Source organism: Mytilus galloprovincialis, chromosome 9 (assembly GCF_965363235.1).
Source record: "Mytilus galloprovincialis chromosome 9, xbMytGall1.hap1.1, whole genome shotgun sequence".
NCBI lineage: Eukaryota > Metazoa > Mollusca > Bivalvia > Mytilida > Mytilidae > Mytilus > Mytilus galloprovincialis.
The window spans coordinates 28,316,434-28,333,865 of NC_134846.1; the positions used below are offsets into that span (position 1 = coordinate 28,316,434).

Consider the following 17,432-nt stretch of genomic DNA (forward strand, 5'->3'; position numbering starts at 1 on the left):
TGGTAGCTCCCTTAAAGTTAATGTTTCCTTATTCATTTTTCCAGTAACTCGTATGAATTTCTGAATCTTAACGTCTTAAGGTCAGATTGAATAAAACGTTTCTATAATTAAAGATTTTCCAAATTGATATTTCGTAGAATTTCGGAGCATTTGAAAGAAAACTGAAATTTGGGTCAACAGGCTTTCAATATAGATATATAGTTTTATACATTAGCACAATTATTGTAACTGGTTATCAAATGTACCAAGATTATAATTTAATACACCAGACGCGCGTTTCTTTTACATAAGACTCATCAGTGACGCTCAGATCAAAATAGTTGTAAATTCAAGCAAGTACAAAGATGATGGACCCAAAATTCAAAAAAATTGTGCCAAATACGGCCAAGGTAATCTATGATTTGGATAAGAAAATCCTTATTTTTTCGAGTAAAATCAAAGTTTGTAAAGTATGTAATGGTTTCAGTGTAGTAGTTAACTACAGCTTGAATGAGTATATGAAAATGTGAATGCAATAACATAAGCACAAAACTGCAGCTAAGGTCCTATTTCTATTTTTGTTTCATTGTACAATCCAATAAATTGAAAATCTAGTTTGATAGATTTTTTCAATTACCAAAAATACATCAGTTTGTACTCTTTGCAATTAATGATTAAATGATTATCATATCAAAGTTGACTATTTAGTGAGAATTCCGAATTGTCACAAACTGTTAATAAATAAACTCATCATAGATACAAGGACTAAATTTTGTATATACGCCAGACGCGCGTTTCGTCTACAAAAGACTCATTAGTGAAGCTCGAATCCAAAAAAGTTAAAAAGGCCAAATAAAGTACGAAGTTGAAGAGCATTAAGGACCAAAATTCCTAAAAGTTATGCCAAATACAGCTAAGGTAATCCATGCCTGAGGTAGAAAAGCCTTAGTTTTTCAAAAATTCAAAATTTGTAAACAGTTAATTTATAAATATAACCATATTAATGATAAAATATGTCAGCACAATAAGTGCTGACTACTGGGTTGGTGATACCCTCGGGGAAATAAATCTCCAACAGCAGTGGCATCGACCCAGTGGTTTTAAATAAACTCATCCTAGATATCAGAGCTAAATTTTGTATATACGCCAGACGCGCGTTTCGTCTACAAAAGACTCATCAGTGACGCTCGAATCCAAAAAAGTTAAAAAGGCCAAATAAAGTACGAAGTTGCGATTACATGAAAATGCATTTTCCGCCTAAGGAATAGACTATTGTAGCTGTATTAGACAAAACCTTTTAGAATTGTAGGTCTTCGGTTTACTTTCTAGGTCATTTTTGCTTTTTTTTAATTAGAGCTTCACTTATTATTCTTCTGTATATAAAACGCGCATATATCGAACAAAACTTTCAGCCTGGTAAATATGATGAGTGTGTGTCTAACCTGCGAAAATTCACAATGTTTTTGAGATAACCATTGATATGGTAATAATCCTATATCAACCCTTTACAAAATTATCTTTTTTTGTTTCATTTTACATAACCTTCCGAAATACTTGGTATATTTGGTGAAAATTGAAAGAGTAGTTTAACAATGTGTGTACATGTTTTGGATACAACAGATACAGTTAAGCCGGTCTCATATCTTAACTTACATCTAGAAATTGACAATGAGTGTCGATTGAAAACAAAATTTTACGACAAAAGAGATGATTTCAGCTTTCTAGTTGTGAACTTCCATTTCTAAGTAGCAACATTCCAGCAGCACCTGCATACAGTGTATTTATCTCCCAATTGATACGATATTCCCGTGCTTGCATTTCATATCATGATTGTCTTGATATAGGGTTGTTGCTCACAAGGAAGCTATTAAATCAAGAGTTCCAAATGGCTAAGTTGAAATCATTACTTCTTAAATTCTACGGACGCCATCAAGAGTTGGTTGACCGTTATGGAAATAACCGTTTCACAAATGATATCGGATATTTTCCTTACGTCGTAACTACAATCCCCTTCCCCTTCATGAATGTGACCTACCGAATTAGACTAGATACCGGATTTGTTTATCTCATAAGCAATACGACGGGTGCCACATGTGGAGCAGGATCTGCTTACCCTTCCGGAGCACTTGCGATCACCCCTAGTTTTTGGTGGGATTCGTGTTGTTTATTCTTTAGTTGTCTATGTTGTGTCATGTGTACTATTGTTTGTCTGTTTGTCCTTTTCATCTTTAGCCATGGCGTTGTCAGTTTATTTTCGATTTATGAGTTTAACTGTCCCTCTGGTATCTTTCGTCCCTCTTTTGATAATCTCTTTGTTACATATATTGTACAAATAGTTAAGTTATATGTGTAGTTGAACAAATTCATATCATGTTTACTTCAAAACGGAAACACTTACAGGACTTTTGTTCTAATTGAATTCTCTCTTGCGTTGGTATGGTTTTAATACTTTTGCTTCTTGAGTTTTCTACAATAGATACCAATCCAATACATCCTCAAATTTTGAATTGAATATTACAGTTTCGTTTGTAACAAATTGAAAAGCACATTTTGCGGAATTAGCTGGAATATTTCATCCCGGTATAATATTCTGTTATAACCCACTTAATACATTTCAAAATCTTCTTATTATATGATTTGTATCCTAAGTGTTATATCGTATAGCCTCCTATGATATCCTACTATCATTTAATTGTTCAAATCAAATTGATTACAGAAAATTCTATTAATTTTCCTTCAGCCTCTGGCTGAATTTCACACCAAAAACCTTCATTGTGAAGTTTGTGCTTACAAAAGTGTTGTTTAATATAAACATTGTATTTCCTCTTTACCTATTGCCTGAATCCGATCTCTTTCAAGCTCTTCTTGGTTAGAGTAGTTGTTATCCATAGCCAAATGTATATAATCAACCATAGTTTGAGTTTCCTGAAAGATAATCATATCAACATGTTGGCCATGGTCGGGTAAAGAGTAAAATCACGAAAATACTGAACTCCGAGGAAAATTTAAAACGGAACGTTCCTCATCAAATGGTAAAATCACAAAAATACTGAACTCAGAGGAAAATTTTAAACGGAAAGTTCAAATGGCAAAAAAAGCTCCACACATTTAACGAACGGATAGCAACTGTCATATTCCTGATTTGGTACAGGCGTTTTTATATGTAGAAATAGTGGATTGAACCTAGTTTTACAGCTAGCTAAACCTCTCACTTGTATGACAGTCGCATCAAATTCTATTATATTGACAACGTTAACAAAACAAACATACATAATAGGTTAAAATGTCAAAAATAGGGGTACAGCAGTCAACATTGTGTTATAATCTTAATAACTAAAAAGACAAATATGTAACAAAGAAGGACAAAATGGCATATAGGTCAAGCATACAAGCAAATATTAACGACAAGAATACACAAATGTATCATAGTACAATAACATAATGGCGGGATGTATACGTTTTTTTCGTGGTTTTGAAATTAAAACTACCCCACTAACATGATTCTCTGTCTAAATAATTATACATGTGTGCATTTTGTGCGCAATATAAATATCGATATCTCCTGATGATTGTAGATTTTAGTTTTCGTAAATACAATTAAAAAAAAATATGAAATATGTGATTTTATTTCTTTTACAGATTTGTTTAACTTTATTTTAACAAATATCTGTATAGTTTTATGAAGTATAATGACACTCAATCGTATATTCAAATTAAAGAGTTATACACTTCGTATAATGTATTTGCGAAATGTGTATTCCGTCAACGACTGGGTCAATAACAAACTTACAAAATGTGTTCTCATATGTTCAGCTAGATCTACATGACCGTTTAATTCGGCAAGATCAGCCGGGTCGTGTCCGTCTTTGTTTTCTATTTGAAAGGCGGCACTAGAACCAGGGGTGTCTAAGATATTGCATGTCAAATCCTCTAATCCATGCTTGGCTGCGAAATGTAGTAATGTTGGTATCTCCTGGTCACTTTCGATTACTGTTGATAATATAAATAATGTAAATAGATAAACATCATTACATATTGATACTAAGTTAAAAAGATACGTTATCAAAATCTACTCACTGGTATGTTGTACTTCAAAGTTTGAAATTCAAATGCGGTGTGTTCCTTAAAATAACCATATTATACATTTAAAATAATATTCATTACGAAATGGTACATTACTAGTAATCATAATTGGGTTGTACAAATTTGCAATTAAAAACGACCGGAATACACTTGTTTTAAAACAAGGAGGGAAAACATAATGTTACCTTTTTAATAAATTGATTCTTGAGTAGATATACACTTTCACAGCAAATAGCTTAAAACACAAGAGGATACCTTCTTGATAAAAATTATAAATGTAGTAGAAACCTTACTAGTCATTTTGCACACGCTTTGCGTTAAGCTCAAGGTATTCAACAAGTGGTGCACTTGAGTTTACCCAACTTTTTTTTTCTAATTACTTTCCCGATTTTTGTGCGATGTTTTGTAAACTATTAGTTCTTTTCATCGATTTGATTTGGTTGTGGTTTTGTTTTTTCTTGACATATATAATGCATAGTAATTTTTTGTGATAAAAAAAAGTTTATTTAATTTCTTATGCTAAAAAGTCTATATTATTATTATTTCATAGTTCATACATGAGTGTTTTGTGAACTGTTTTTGTCATTCGAATATTTTCCTGTGGAAATAGTTTTGTCTTTTCTGCAGCTTACGATTTCTAATTCCCAACTTTGTATCATCTTTTTCATGGACAATTTTGTTAGTTGTCATTTGAAAATTTGATATTTCCGAATGTTAACGCATCACAATATCAACTTAACACGAAATATAGTCAAATATGTACAAAAAAAAAAACTCACGTTCTTGAAAGGGCATGTCCTGAGCCTGGACTTTCATCAATTCAGACAAGGTTCCATCGCTAGGAATACTTTTGTCGAATAATTCTAACAATTTACTGTCTAGGACTTGTTTTTCATTAGCATCCACACCTAAGACTTGTGCTAAAAAGTCTAAACATTCGTAAGCAGCTAGATTAGGCTTCACAATTTTCAGAACACAATCCGCTGTTTTCTCACTATCACATAATAACGAAATACGTACGTCTCCAGATTTTGGTAATGCTGAAAATAGACTTTTATTGTGATTTGTGAAATTTTAGTAATCGTCACTTTTTGTTAAGATTAGGGACGGGGGAAATTCACACCATTGTGTTGTGTTAAAAGTCGTATTATAGCCTTTTTGTTCTGATGCAGCTTAAATTACCACTAACCAATCAATCAATCAATCAATCAATCAATCAATCACTCAATATTAAAAACTGTATGTTGGTATCTTGTATTGACGTACAGCAAGGTATAGCAAACATCTTCTTTCGTTCCTGTAGGATCATGGCTTCACATTTTGTAATCCAAATATCTGCCATTTTGTCTTCAGAAGATAGTTGTCTCATTGGCAATAATACCACATCTGCTAATATTTAAATCGGAATAACTAAAAGCAATCTCAGATTATTTAAGGACGTTAATTTAAATAAGCAAGTATATATTTACTTATCCCGATTTGATATCATTCATTTGATTTTTAGGTACTAGTAAGTATCTACATGTTCAAACATCACAATATACCATAAAATGGTTGGCAGTCCAAACCGCCCAGGAATTATGAACACGGATTTATATCCGAATTTTGATGAGGAATTAACTACTGCCAATCTTTCATAAAACAGCAATATATAACGCACATAAAGGAATGTAATTTGAGGGACATTTTATTTTAATTCAATATAAGGATTATTCCATGTCAACATATTCTTTCAAGTCGTAGATTTTGTTTTAGGATTCAAATTTTGAATAAAACAACGTATCACTTTATAAAATGATGAATTTTGTAAACAAAGTACTAAATTGTACAATGTAAAAAGTAAAAGTACAAATTATAATTTGTACATTTTTTTTGTACAAATAATAAATTGTACAAAAGGATGTACACAAAATAAATATTAATGGAGAGTAACATCACATGCAACCCCAAGAAAATTGACTACCCTAAACGTCATGAGTTTTGATATGTAGACCCATCGTTAAATACTTGAGTTTCTCTTCTTCTATAGAAAAATGACTGCTTTTATTTCGGTAAATACGTGATTTAAATGACTCTTAATATTTAAATGCAAATATGTTGTTTAACTGACTTCTAGCACGAAAAGGAATTCCTGTGACGAATGAAATGAAATGAAATAAAATCAAATGCATTAAAATGAATGTGAAATATTCATTCTAATTTATGCGTGGGACATTTTTAATGCAGGAAATTCATGCTATTGTTTAAACATAGATTTATATGAAGATATGTATAATTTTGATTTAAACCAATGTTGATGATTTTGAGATAACATATATGTAATTGATTGTACAATGTACTTACATGGTACCCGGAAAAGATATGTATATTCATTTATTGACTCTTTTGCGTCAACTATCTTATCAAATTCGTTGAACAAGACCTGAACAGCGCCACCTGGTGGTTTCTGGAATATAATCGCAACATTTTCGTTTGCCTACAACAAAAATAAATTTAGCTATATATACACTCATTAGGTTCCAACTGCCCCTTCTTATGAACCAGTCACAGTTGGTTAAAACTTGCATTTTAGAATACAACGACTATAACAATATCTATTATAGAATCAAATGGATCAACATGTGTTTTTTTTTTTTTTTTTAATTTTAACGAATTTACGAGATTATTGTAGAAATATGATCGACCTTCAGTAATGTAATAAGAATAGCTCTTCCCAAGAGTAAGTTTGGTAAAATTCATATTTGACGTTCATTCTTTCAAGGTACATACAATAAGCCTATTTTTCCCATTTTTGTTTATATTTAGCACAAAATTATTCTCTTTTCTTGATTATACGGCGTGAAGCAAAAATCATTCAACCAATCATCTCTTCTTTGTATGCCCCTTTTCTGTATTCTTTATATCTGTGATCCACTATTATCTAATCTGTTAAACTAATCAAGACCCTCATTATACGTATATGATCGTTTTCTTAAATTTTTGTTTATTCAAGGACAGGAAAGAAAACCTTTGAAGACTTGCACTTCACAGTATCTAATTACATTACAAAAAGGAAGTATTTCTTTAATATAACTAGAACCAAAGATCAATCGAGAAGAGGGACATTGGTTTTGCGTACACGAAGCAACATTTCGAAATAACTATTTATTTAGAATACAGCGCTTTCATTTCTGATTTTAAGCTTACAAATATTATAAGGTCTTCTAAAAATAAACAGAGACCTCAAATTGACAAGATCAGCTTTGCAGACTAAGAACAAATGTTTATTTCGGTAAACTGTTTGAAACAAGGAAAAAGAAAATGCACTCCAAAATATACAAAAGTTTTGGCGGAAATAACTAATGAAATAAAACAGAAAGCTATTATCAAGTTTAAATCTTTGATTATTGTTACAAAACACGGAAATCACAAAATGAATCATTTGTGTATTTGGGTCTTTGGACTTTCATCTCATTATAGAAACCCTTTCTGATATGTATTTTGGATTCTAGCTAGATGTCTGACTCCGACTAGAATTACATTTTTAGAATATCCGCATTTTGTCCCATTAGTGGTGCTCGAAACTAAATTATTGAAATTCCACAATTCTTATAGTTCAAGCTGTCATGTTTAATGTTTTGTGTTGACTAAATTCTTATTGTTCAAACTATCATGTTCAATGTTTTGTGTTGACTAAATACTTATGGTTCAAGCTGTCATGTTTAATGTTTTGTGTTGACTAAATACTTATGGTTAAAACTGCCATATATACCGATTTGTGTTGAAAAGATACTTATGGTTCAAGCTGTCATGTTTAATGATTTTTGTTGACAAGATACTTATGGTTCAAGCCGTCATGTTTAATGATTTGTGTTGACTGAATATTTATTGTTCAGGCTGTCATGTTTTATGATTCGTATTAACTAGATACTTATGGTTCAATCTGTCATGTTTAATGATTCGTATTAACTAGATACTTATGGTTCAAGCTGTCATGTTTACTGATTTGTGTTGACTGAATACTTATTGTTCAAGCTGTCATGTTTAATGATTCGTATTAACTAGATATTTTGGTTTAAGCTGTCATGTTTACTGATTTGTGTTGACTAGATACTTATGGTACAAAATGTCATGTCAACTTTAAATACTAATAGCTCAAGCTGTCATGTTTACTGATTTATGTTCATTTAATACTTTGTGCTTTATGTTTTAGTTGTATCTATTTTTTTGTCTAAAGACTTGTTATGAAAATATGAAGCTTGTCGTATAAACTCATTTTATTTATCCACTTGTCTTTATAGAGCATAACGAAAAAGAAAGGATATAGTGTTTCTACTCATAACACTAAGTCAATTTGCTCTATTGTTTATTGCTAATTGAAACATGGTAGTTGTTGTTCTTCACGGTTAGATGTTGCATTTAACTTTCAAAAATGAATTTGATACCATTCTTGAAGAACAGACTTTTTGTTATATTGCTAACAAAGAACATGCTACCTATGAAGACAAAATATTAGTATACTGATTATTTGCATGAAAAGCAGCAAAGGTTGAAAAATATACAATTACCTTGTACACACAGTTTGGGACAATTTTAGCGGATCTCTTCGATTTTCTTAAATGTCTTTTCTTCGGTAAAGGCTTCACTATTATTTCCGGCACACGAGACTGTTCCTCAAGAACTTCGAAAATACTGGCTATAGTTTCAGTACATTCCTGTTTAGTTTCAAGACTCTGAAATAGTTTCCAACTTTTTGGGTCAACTGCTAATGCTGTTTGAAGGCGTGAGATATCATCATTTTCCACGTAATACTGCAAACAAATTATGCACGGGTGATTCACCAATATTTTTTGAAATCTTTCTATTTCTAACTCGCTGTCAAAGAATTCTATCATACAAGGACTACATAATATTACTACCAATTTGTATGTAGATAATTCTGTCAAATCAATAATCTCTCCGATGTTTTGAAAGTTTATCTTTAATTCTGAATTTCCTTTGAGAAATAGCTCTTCAAGGTATCCAGCAAAGTCTTCGACATCTTCACAGTTAAAAAGAACACAAATGTCTTTCATTTTTACTTCCTTCAAGTGAACATGATATAACTTATCGCAGCAACATTTTAATGAACATTACACTCCTCAATCTTTTTTATCACACTCTTACACAAACATCATGAGTCTGGAATAGAAGGTATAATTAAGCATCATTTCATTGTATTTCAGAATATCATATGATGTTATATTTGTACCATAAATAAATATAAATCGCGCAGTGTCTGACATTGTCCATTAATACAAAAAGGTAGGCTTAACAGGAAATCGTTCGGAAAACTGTTTTTGAAATTGTTCATGTGTGTAAGAGTTTTAGTTCTATTGTTTATTGAAGGAATCAAGAATAATACGTTTTCCCCAGTTTTCTGCTTTAAAAATAAATCTCAACAGGTTTGTTCTTGGCATTTTACAATATATCCTCTGTGATGCCCTTTCACATTATGAACTTTTTTCTTCTATGCTAGTATTTGGTTTCAGATCAGTTGAATGCTCTGGATGGGCCTTTTTTTTCTTGGTCTTCAAATTTAGTTCATGTTATGTCCATTAAATATGTGTATTCTCGTCTCGTTGATTTCGATTGGATATTCAAAATGACCGTAAGTGGAGTTTAGTTGAAATAGTAATCTAATGGCAAATGACAGTTTCGGTTTCTTTAAATGAGAAAGAGAAGAAAGAGAGAAAAGAAACAAGTTCCGGAATGATTTTTAGGAAGTAATAAAAACTACTGTTGCTTTAATTCCAGTGAATGGTCCGATTCAAGAGTCAGTGAATGGATTGAAACGAAATTAAGGAGATTAACAAGTGTTTATACGTACCGATTAAAAATTTCGAATTGCTTCAAAATTGACATTGAGGGAAAAAGTTTTCCTCAAATACAGATGAAGTGAAACGAAAAGAAAACATGCAAGAATGCTGAACAGAGAACACTTGACACTAACTATTAGTTTAGTGTCTCCGAATGAGTCATGGAGTCAAACAGGCCAGTAAGCTGGTCATATTTGTCCAAAATTTAGATGGTATTTGATTAACGAGATATTTTAATGTAACACACAATACGAATTGTACTGAAACTTGTCGCTTGTCCCTTTGTAGGTATATGCTATCAGTGCTGTTCAAAATTCACAATCGCCGCCTGCGTAGATCTACGTTACATTGTATGATAGTTTGTTTCAAAAAATATACTATAAAAAATCTTATTTTCATATGTGGTGGCCTCATTTATATGTGGTCCACCTCATATTTTTGTTGTTACCAACGAAGTCTGACAGGTTTGTCATAATTCTTTGTTGATTAATTGAATCACATTTTCTCTTATGTCATTATACATATTATGTTTTTTACACACCAGCCTATAAAAAGGAAACATAGTTTATGACAATCATACATATACCAAATGTATGGCAGCCGTTCAATTTTACAACAGAAGTTTCATTCATTTAATGTCGAGTTAGAGGCTGTTTTTGAAACTCAGCATTCAATTATTATATTTACAGAGTTTCGAAATAGAACAAAAATACTAGTATGTTACTATAGAGTAGCGATATACTACTATTGCATTATTTGCAACATTTTGAATCTGACTGTAAAACTTTAGACACAAAACTTGACAACAGAAATTGTCTAATGAGAAGTATCATCCCATATGAATCAAGTATACGTCATTTAGCTGAAATTGCTAAAATGAAGATGTCGATTTCAAAGTAGATATCTAAGAAAAATTTGTTAAAATTTTCAAACATTTATATCATCTTATTATAAACTTATTTTTATCAATTATTCACATTGAAAATATATATTGTTAACTATATTTTTTCAAATTGATGAAATTTATGATTTTTTAAAAGCACACAAACAATGCAAAAAGCAGTGTTAATTACTTTGGTGGGCGGAGCTAATAATTATACAAACTTGGCATGGGAATAGGACAGTTTGTATTCCTACAAAATGACAGCAAATTACAGAATCAAATGATTGGTCTTTAATTCTTCGTGTGTATATTGAACAGTTAATATGATCTCTTTTGAAATTTAAACTATATTGTTTAGAATTATGATTAAAACAACTGACATGTTTCAGTCGGGTATATATTCACGTTTAGATCGTGTTAATCAAATTTTGACCGAAATAAGACCAAATGTACAAAATTTTAAAAGTAAGTTTAGCAAAAACTCGAAAATTGATAGAGGTGCAACATAACAACGTTATTTAAAAATGTATTTTTTTTTTTAAACATTTATGTTTCCCAATTGTTATACATTCTAACGGACTGTTACCCAAATAAAGGGGTCGCTGATCACATCCGGTACTTTACCTACAGTTTATAGTTCGTTTGAGTTCTATAAATCATCATCTTTTTTTTTTTATCAATAATCAAATTTTAAAATAAAGTTCTTTAATTCGTGGCAGGTATATTTATCTTTTCAGGGCTTTCCATTGAAGCCGGTAGCCGGCGGAAATCCGCCGTTTACCGTGGCTTCAAGTGCCAGCTACTTCACTGACAAAAATATAAATTCAAAAAGAAAAAAAATATCTATTTTCAAAAGTTTACAGGCAGCCGAGAAACGTATTGTCGCAAAGTCGCGGTCACGATAAACAATGATGAAAAGTCAGTGTTTACCTTGGGCTAAATATAGTTCACATGAATTCAGGTCACTGATTGGTTGTCTATTTAAAGTCAGAATGCATCGTTTCTTTTCAAAGATAACAAGAGAGACGTTCCGGTGGTCATTGAAGGATAACAATAGAGACGTTCCGATGGTCATTAACTCGTTGGCTTTTTTTGGCTTTTAAAACGTGAAGACAATGAGATAGGATGACAATCTTATGTTATGGAATAATATCAGTCAAATTAAAGAAAGTGTAGTAGATAAAATTGTTCAGAATCTGTAAAACAGTATCTTTTGAAGTTCATTTTTCAAAGCCCACGTGGTGTTCAGAGAATCAAGGTCAAAAACGAAAGTAGAATATTGTCGACTCGACCAAAATTAAATAACATTTCCAAATGATTTATGTATCCGACTTATTGAACAGTTTACAAAAAAAAAGAGAAAATAAGAGGATATATCAATTTTCTGTCAAGAAATAATTGTATGATTTAAATACGCGTAACAGTCTTTAGAGAGAAAAGGGGGGTCATTTGTTTACAAATGCACGTAGTTGTGCAAAATAAATCAATCAAGATTTTTAACAAACCGGATTATTATATAAATAAATCTCCTTTAAAAGTAAATGAATTTTAAGCATAAGGTTATGAAAATAAAAACTATAACATAAAAAAAATGAAATTTCTTTGAGATTTTTTTTTTCTTTCAGAGTTTCTTTAATTTCATACATAAAAAATGGTCATTTGAAAGATAAAATTAGGTGCCAGGAGATTGTGAGAATGCAGGATTTTGCTCTATTTATGCCAGAACTTTTATGCCAGAGCTTCTGGGGGCCTTGAGCGGCCCCCAGACCCCCTGCCGTAAGGCACCAAGCTTACAGCTTGGTGGGCGTCCGGCTTCGCCGAACGCATGTTACAGCCGCCTATAATATTAATTGAGCCTTCTACTTCAATTTCAATGGAAAGCCCTGATTATAAAAAAATTATCATATACTATTACTTTAAAGATAAAAGTTATTATGATCAACAATTTCAGAAAAGGTCAATCAGCAAGCAACCTTCTAACTTGATGGATGGATATGGGTCTTTTTTCTGAGTCAGAACTGTTTTTTTAATTTTTCAACGATATCAATCAAATTATTCTTTTTTAAATTTAACACTATAATGTATGAGGAAAATCTGGATTCAGAATAAAACAAAATCATATGCTAGACCTCAATATTTTTGTGGGTATCAGAATATTCTTTTACCAAAAAATCTAGGTTATCATTATCCCTTTGTGCTACCTTGAAGGTGGCACGGTAGTATTTGCATTCCAGAATTTAGGTTGCTCTTTTGTGTACCCTACCTAATTCAATGTATCTGAACAGTGTGATTGGACAAAAAATACAGTATCAACTGAACACACTTTCCCAAACTGAGGGATGAATCAGGTGTAGAAAAATATGAAATAATTTAACAAACAGATGAAAATGAATTTTTGAGAATTTTTTTTGTATTCACTGCATGATAAAAGATCTAAAAGCACTAATGGCCTTAGATTTTCAAAAATAGCAAAAAAAGTAAACGGTCATGATACACATTCATATTCATTTATGAATAGTAAAATGAAAGTACTTCAGTGAACTGTGAATGTAGATTTTTTTTGCAGTGTTAGAAAGTGGTGAAAATTCTAAAAGGCTATCATTATCCCTTATGGGCCAGGAAATACTACCGTGCCACCTTAAGGGGGATATATATTTTTACACTAAATCAATAAAGGATTTTTTTTAACCTATGGAATTTGTATGTGTATCAATGAAAAGTTGATTAAGGGCAACTATAATAAAAATAGCCATTAATTTTCACCCCTGAGAGTGAAAATTGCTGATTCAGAATTTTCACCTAGAAAGTAGAACTTCATTAATTTTATGCAACTTGAGTTACTTTTTTTAATTATAAATCCTCGCTTTAACTTTTCGAACAGTCTGACACATGTGGAACTACTGAAATTTGAGACGCGACATATTTTAGTTGCCTGAACGTCCTATCATTTCACCGATATAGATGAATTGCATATTTTTTTTTCACACAAGTACAGCTATACTAGTTTTCTTCAGGTTTAATTTGTAGTTCTGTGGTAACATGACACCAGGATGAGCTTTTTTGGAACCATTAAGGAGTTGAGGGGTCCCTACTTATTCGTTTAGCCATATTTGGCTGAATAGAGATAGCAATAGGGGTTTCTTTACATTGACAAGACTTTTTTTTTGACAAAGAGTGTAATTATGATTGTTTATCAGCAAGATTTAATAGTTTATTCATTTTCCCTACAAATGTTATTAATTGTTTTGATTTTCTGACAATGAAAAGCACAATAAAGGTATACTGATTATGTAAGGGGACATAATTTAACTTAATGCATGCATGAGAAATAGACAACCAGTCAACTTAGAGATATATTCTAGTACATGTACTGTCAAAAAGATTTTAGAATAATAGCTAACTGCCATCTAAAGAGTCTTGTTGTCTTTCCTTCATAATCTGGAAACGCTTAATGTGGAATAGACTTTTAATATCATTTTAATATCATTTTTCATGATTTGGTGCTTAAACTGTTTCTTTCAGTCAGATTAACTCTAAAAAGAGTTGGCAATTCAATAATTCCTCCTGAATCAGTATGTTTGACTCCTGTGTTGATTTGAAACATCATATATTTGGGTTTTGTTCTCTCCTATGCCACCTGAAGTTAAATTGTCGTTCCTTTACAAAAATCTAGAAGTTAAAACGTATACGATGTTATCACGGAAAGCGAAATACATAGTGAGTGTGGTGTATGTTATATATAGAAAGGTATTGTTCAAACTAAAACAGGAAATCAATCTTCTATTTGTTATTTAAATGCAAATATCAATCTGCCTGTTTAAATGATGGTTATAGAAGGGTATTGAATTGATTATCCAGGATATAAAACTCAAAATATTCTCGAGGCGGATAAAAAGAATGATATCAGTTTGCTTAAGAAAAAATTATCAGTAAAAAATAGGCATTGTAATAGTTATCAAAGCTACCAGGCCTCGATAATTTATTACGTCAATAAATGAGCCGTTTCAACATTTTCTTCACGAGCACGATTAAACTAATAAAACTTTTTTTTAATTTTTTGACTGATGTGGATAACTTTTAAACGAGTTTTTAAATTTTCAGAGTGAGACGAAATAAGAAAATGCATACTTGTTATCGTAGAAAGTGAATTGGAAAATTGACTAAAGTAGACAAGAAAAAGAGCCAACTTTCTACATCGACTATCCATAATGCAAACACCAATAATGTAACAAAAGATAACTGAATTGAAATAAGGAAATGTTGAAACACTGTGTACGCTTTCTAGAAATCCAACGTGTGTTGTGTAGACATTTATTGAATAAGTATGCCAAACTGAATATTTGGTGAATTCAACTAAGTCAATAAAATGAGCAATGGTTTCTAGCAGATATTAAGCTAAAAGTGGTTGAAATCCAAGATTTTCAAAAGTGGCAATATAACTGAAAGGTTTGCCTGTTAGGAGGGAAAATGTACTTAAACACACACTAGATTCCAGGATTAAATATTTGTAAGCTAGACTCACGATTCGACAACGAAATAATGATCAGTAAACTTGCAAAAAAAAGTTAAACAACCAAAAAAGTACGAAGTTGAAAACCACCGAGGACCCACACTTCATCAAGATTTTTCCAAATATTCAATTGATAGAAAATCTATAGTATATCGATTTGTAAACAGTTACTTTGTGATTATGACAATATCATTGATAATTTGTGGTAACACAGAAGTGCTGACTACTGGTCCGGCATTCTGGTGCCCTGGGGTTATCGCTAGTTCTATCGTAATTGTAACTCTAGAAACAATATCAAATTTGGTTAACTCTATGCACGAGAGTCTCCCCACACACCTCCCAATATTTTGATCATAGTACAACGCAACAATACAAACGACCATAACTGTTTTGTCTATCTTAAGTTATAACAGACCGAAAAGTTTCCTTCTAGTAGAGTACAACAATATTAAATGTATGACAGCCTTTTAGTATGTGACATTTTTCTTTATTCGTCAATATCAGGTAGTTTAATTTATGTGTTTAAGATAGGTAAAATCTAGGTGATGTGAATCATTTACTTTAAATACACATACAAAGATAAGTTTGACATCGACTTATTATAGTGTGTGTATAAGTGTACCATTTATTTTGACCTTCTATTATCTTCCGAAAGTTAAACTAAGTTTTATGTAAAAGACTCACCGTATAGGCTTAATTCAGACAGTAAACAATTTCCATCTAGATATGAAGTAGCTTATATGTTTTATTCTGACTGTAACTCTAACGAGGAAGTAAGAGATATGTGTCACATGAGTAAGTGAACGGAAGGTACACTTCATTCATAAACACGTTAAAGAAAACCATGTACGATTCTTTTTATTGTAACAGTATTTCTAAGAAAACGATTGTTCTAAGGGACATGTAGTTTATTTTTAAGTAAGTCTAATGTATCTGAGACTACATATGGAAAATCTCAAAATAGATGCAATTCTTATAGAAATTTTAAACAATCGTGATTTGTCAAGTGATAAAATTTTGGATTAAAAAAATCTAAATTAAGAATAAATCCTCTCGACAAATAACGCTTATATAGATATGTTAAATCTTTGAAGACGATCTGTCTATAAAAAAACTATGCATTATATTTGCTTGGCTTCTTTCTTTCTTTTTGTTTTCTTTTAACAATCAACAAGAAAAGTTAAAAACACATTCCAACAAAAAATCCTTGAAGATAATGTACTTAATTTTTTTTCTTAATGTTTTTAAAATACAAATTGTTACATGTTAAAAATACTGAATGCATGTTTATGTCATTACAGTCAGTCTAAAGTTCGTTTATTAATAAATAACTGGAAAATTAAAAACACTTAACGTTGCTGGTGATACTGTCCATTTTCTTTCTATCATTCTTCGAAAATTTCAATCATTTTACAAAAACATATCACAAATTGAGCATTATTTCAGATAGAATTACACTATGCGTGAATTCATACCCTTCTTGTACCTCATTAAAATCATTGCATATAAGATATAAAACTTACTAGGAAGTAGTTTGGACTAAATCTTCTTCCGTCTGATTGATCATTTTAAGTGTCATACACATTATCTATTTATATATACAGAATGTATTATCAGCCTTGTATCACCATCAACGTCTGGGATCCCATGGATAAATCTGTTGTAGAGTCGTCATGGTTCAGACGTACTTATATAATATATATATATATCTTTTCATGAACAAATCAATATAAATAAAATATCATGCAATTGTATTCCTGAAAAGTCTGTATGAAATTATTGTATGTAATGAAACGCGGTGTTTATCCTACACAGTACTGTCAGTTTAGGTACAATGTATATAAGCACCTGTCCATGAGACCCGCCGTTGACAAATGGTTGAGTCATTGTCTTTACTCTGCGGGAGTTATGAGTAAAAATACTTCTACATTGCATCTTATAAACCCCAAATACGCCTTGTTATACGTTATTGGCCACCAAATATTCCACATCAAGGTAATATTAACGGAGAAATCAACATTTTAATTTTCGTAAAAATATGAACATATTGACGTAAAAATTATTAAAAAGTTGGCAAATCTGGTCATTTTCTTATATTTTGAGAAAATTTAAAATAGTTTTAAAAAGTTACAACTCATTT

At 31.2% G+C, this 17,432-nt stretch overlaps 1 protein-coding gene across 5 annotated transcripts in view; it reads right to left on the reverse strand.

The window, feature by feature from the left end:
* Nucleotides 1-16,927, reverse strand: part of LOC143044737 (uncharacterized) — a 33,912-nt gene extending 16,985 nt beyond the window's left edge. For 4 of the 5 annotated variants that reach the window (XM_076216860.1, XM_076216859.1, XM_076216858.1 and 1 more), the window contains exons 1-7: nt 15,977-16,081; nt 8,610-9,222; nt 6,406-6,538; nt 4,842-5,102; nt 3,770-3,969; nt 2,811-2,904; nt 2,378-2,446 (exon numbers count right to left, since the gene is read on the reverse strand). In XM_076216860.1, the coding sequence (XP_076072975.1) occupies nt 2,378-2,446; nt 2,811-2,904; nt 3,770-3,969; nt 4,842-5,102; nt 6,406-6,538; nt 8,610-9,116 (1,264 nt within the window). In that variant the 5' untranslated portion in view covers nt 9,117-9,222; nt 15,977-16,081. Of the gene's footprint in view, nt 1-2,377; nt 2,447-2,810; nt 2,905-3,769; nt 3,970-4,841; nt 5,103-6,405; nt 6,539-8,609; nt 9,223-15,976; nt 16,082-16,815 lie in introns of those variants that run through there. The other variant, XM_076216857.1, reaches the window with a different exon arrangement.
* Nucleotides 16,928-17,432: the final 505 nt, after the last annotated feature.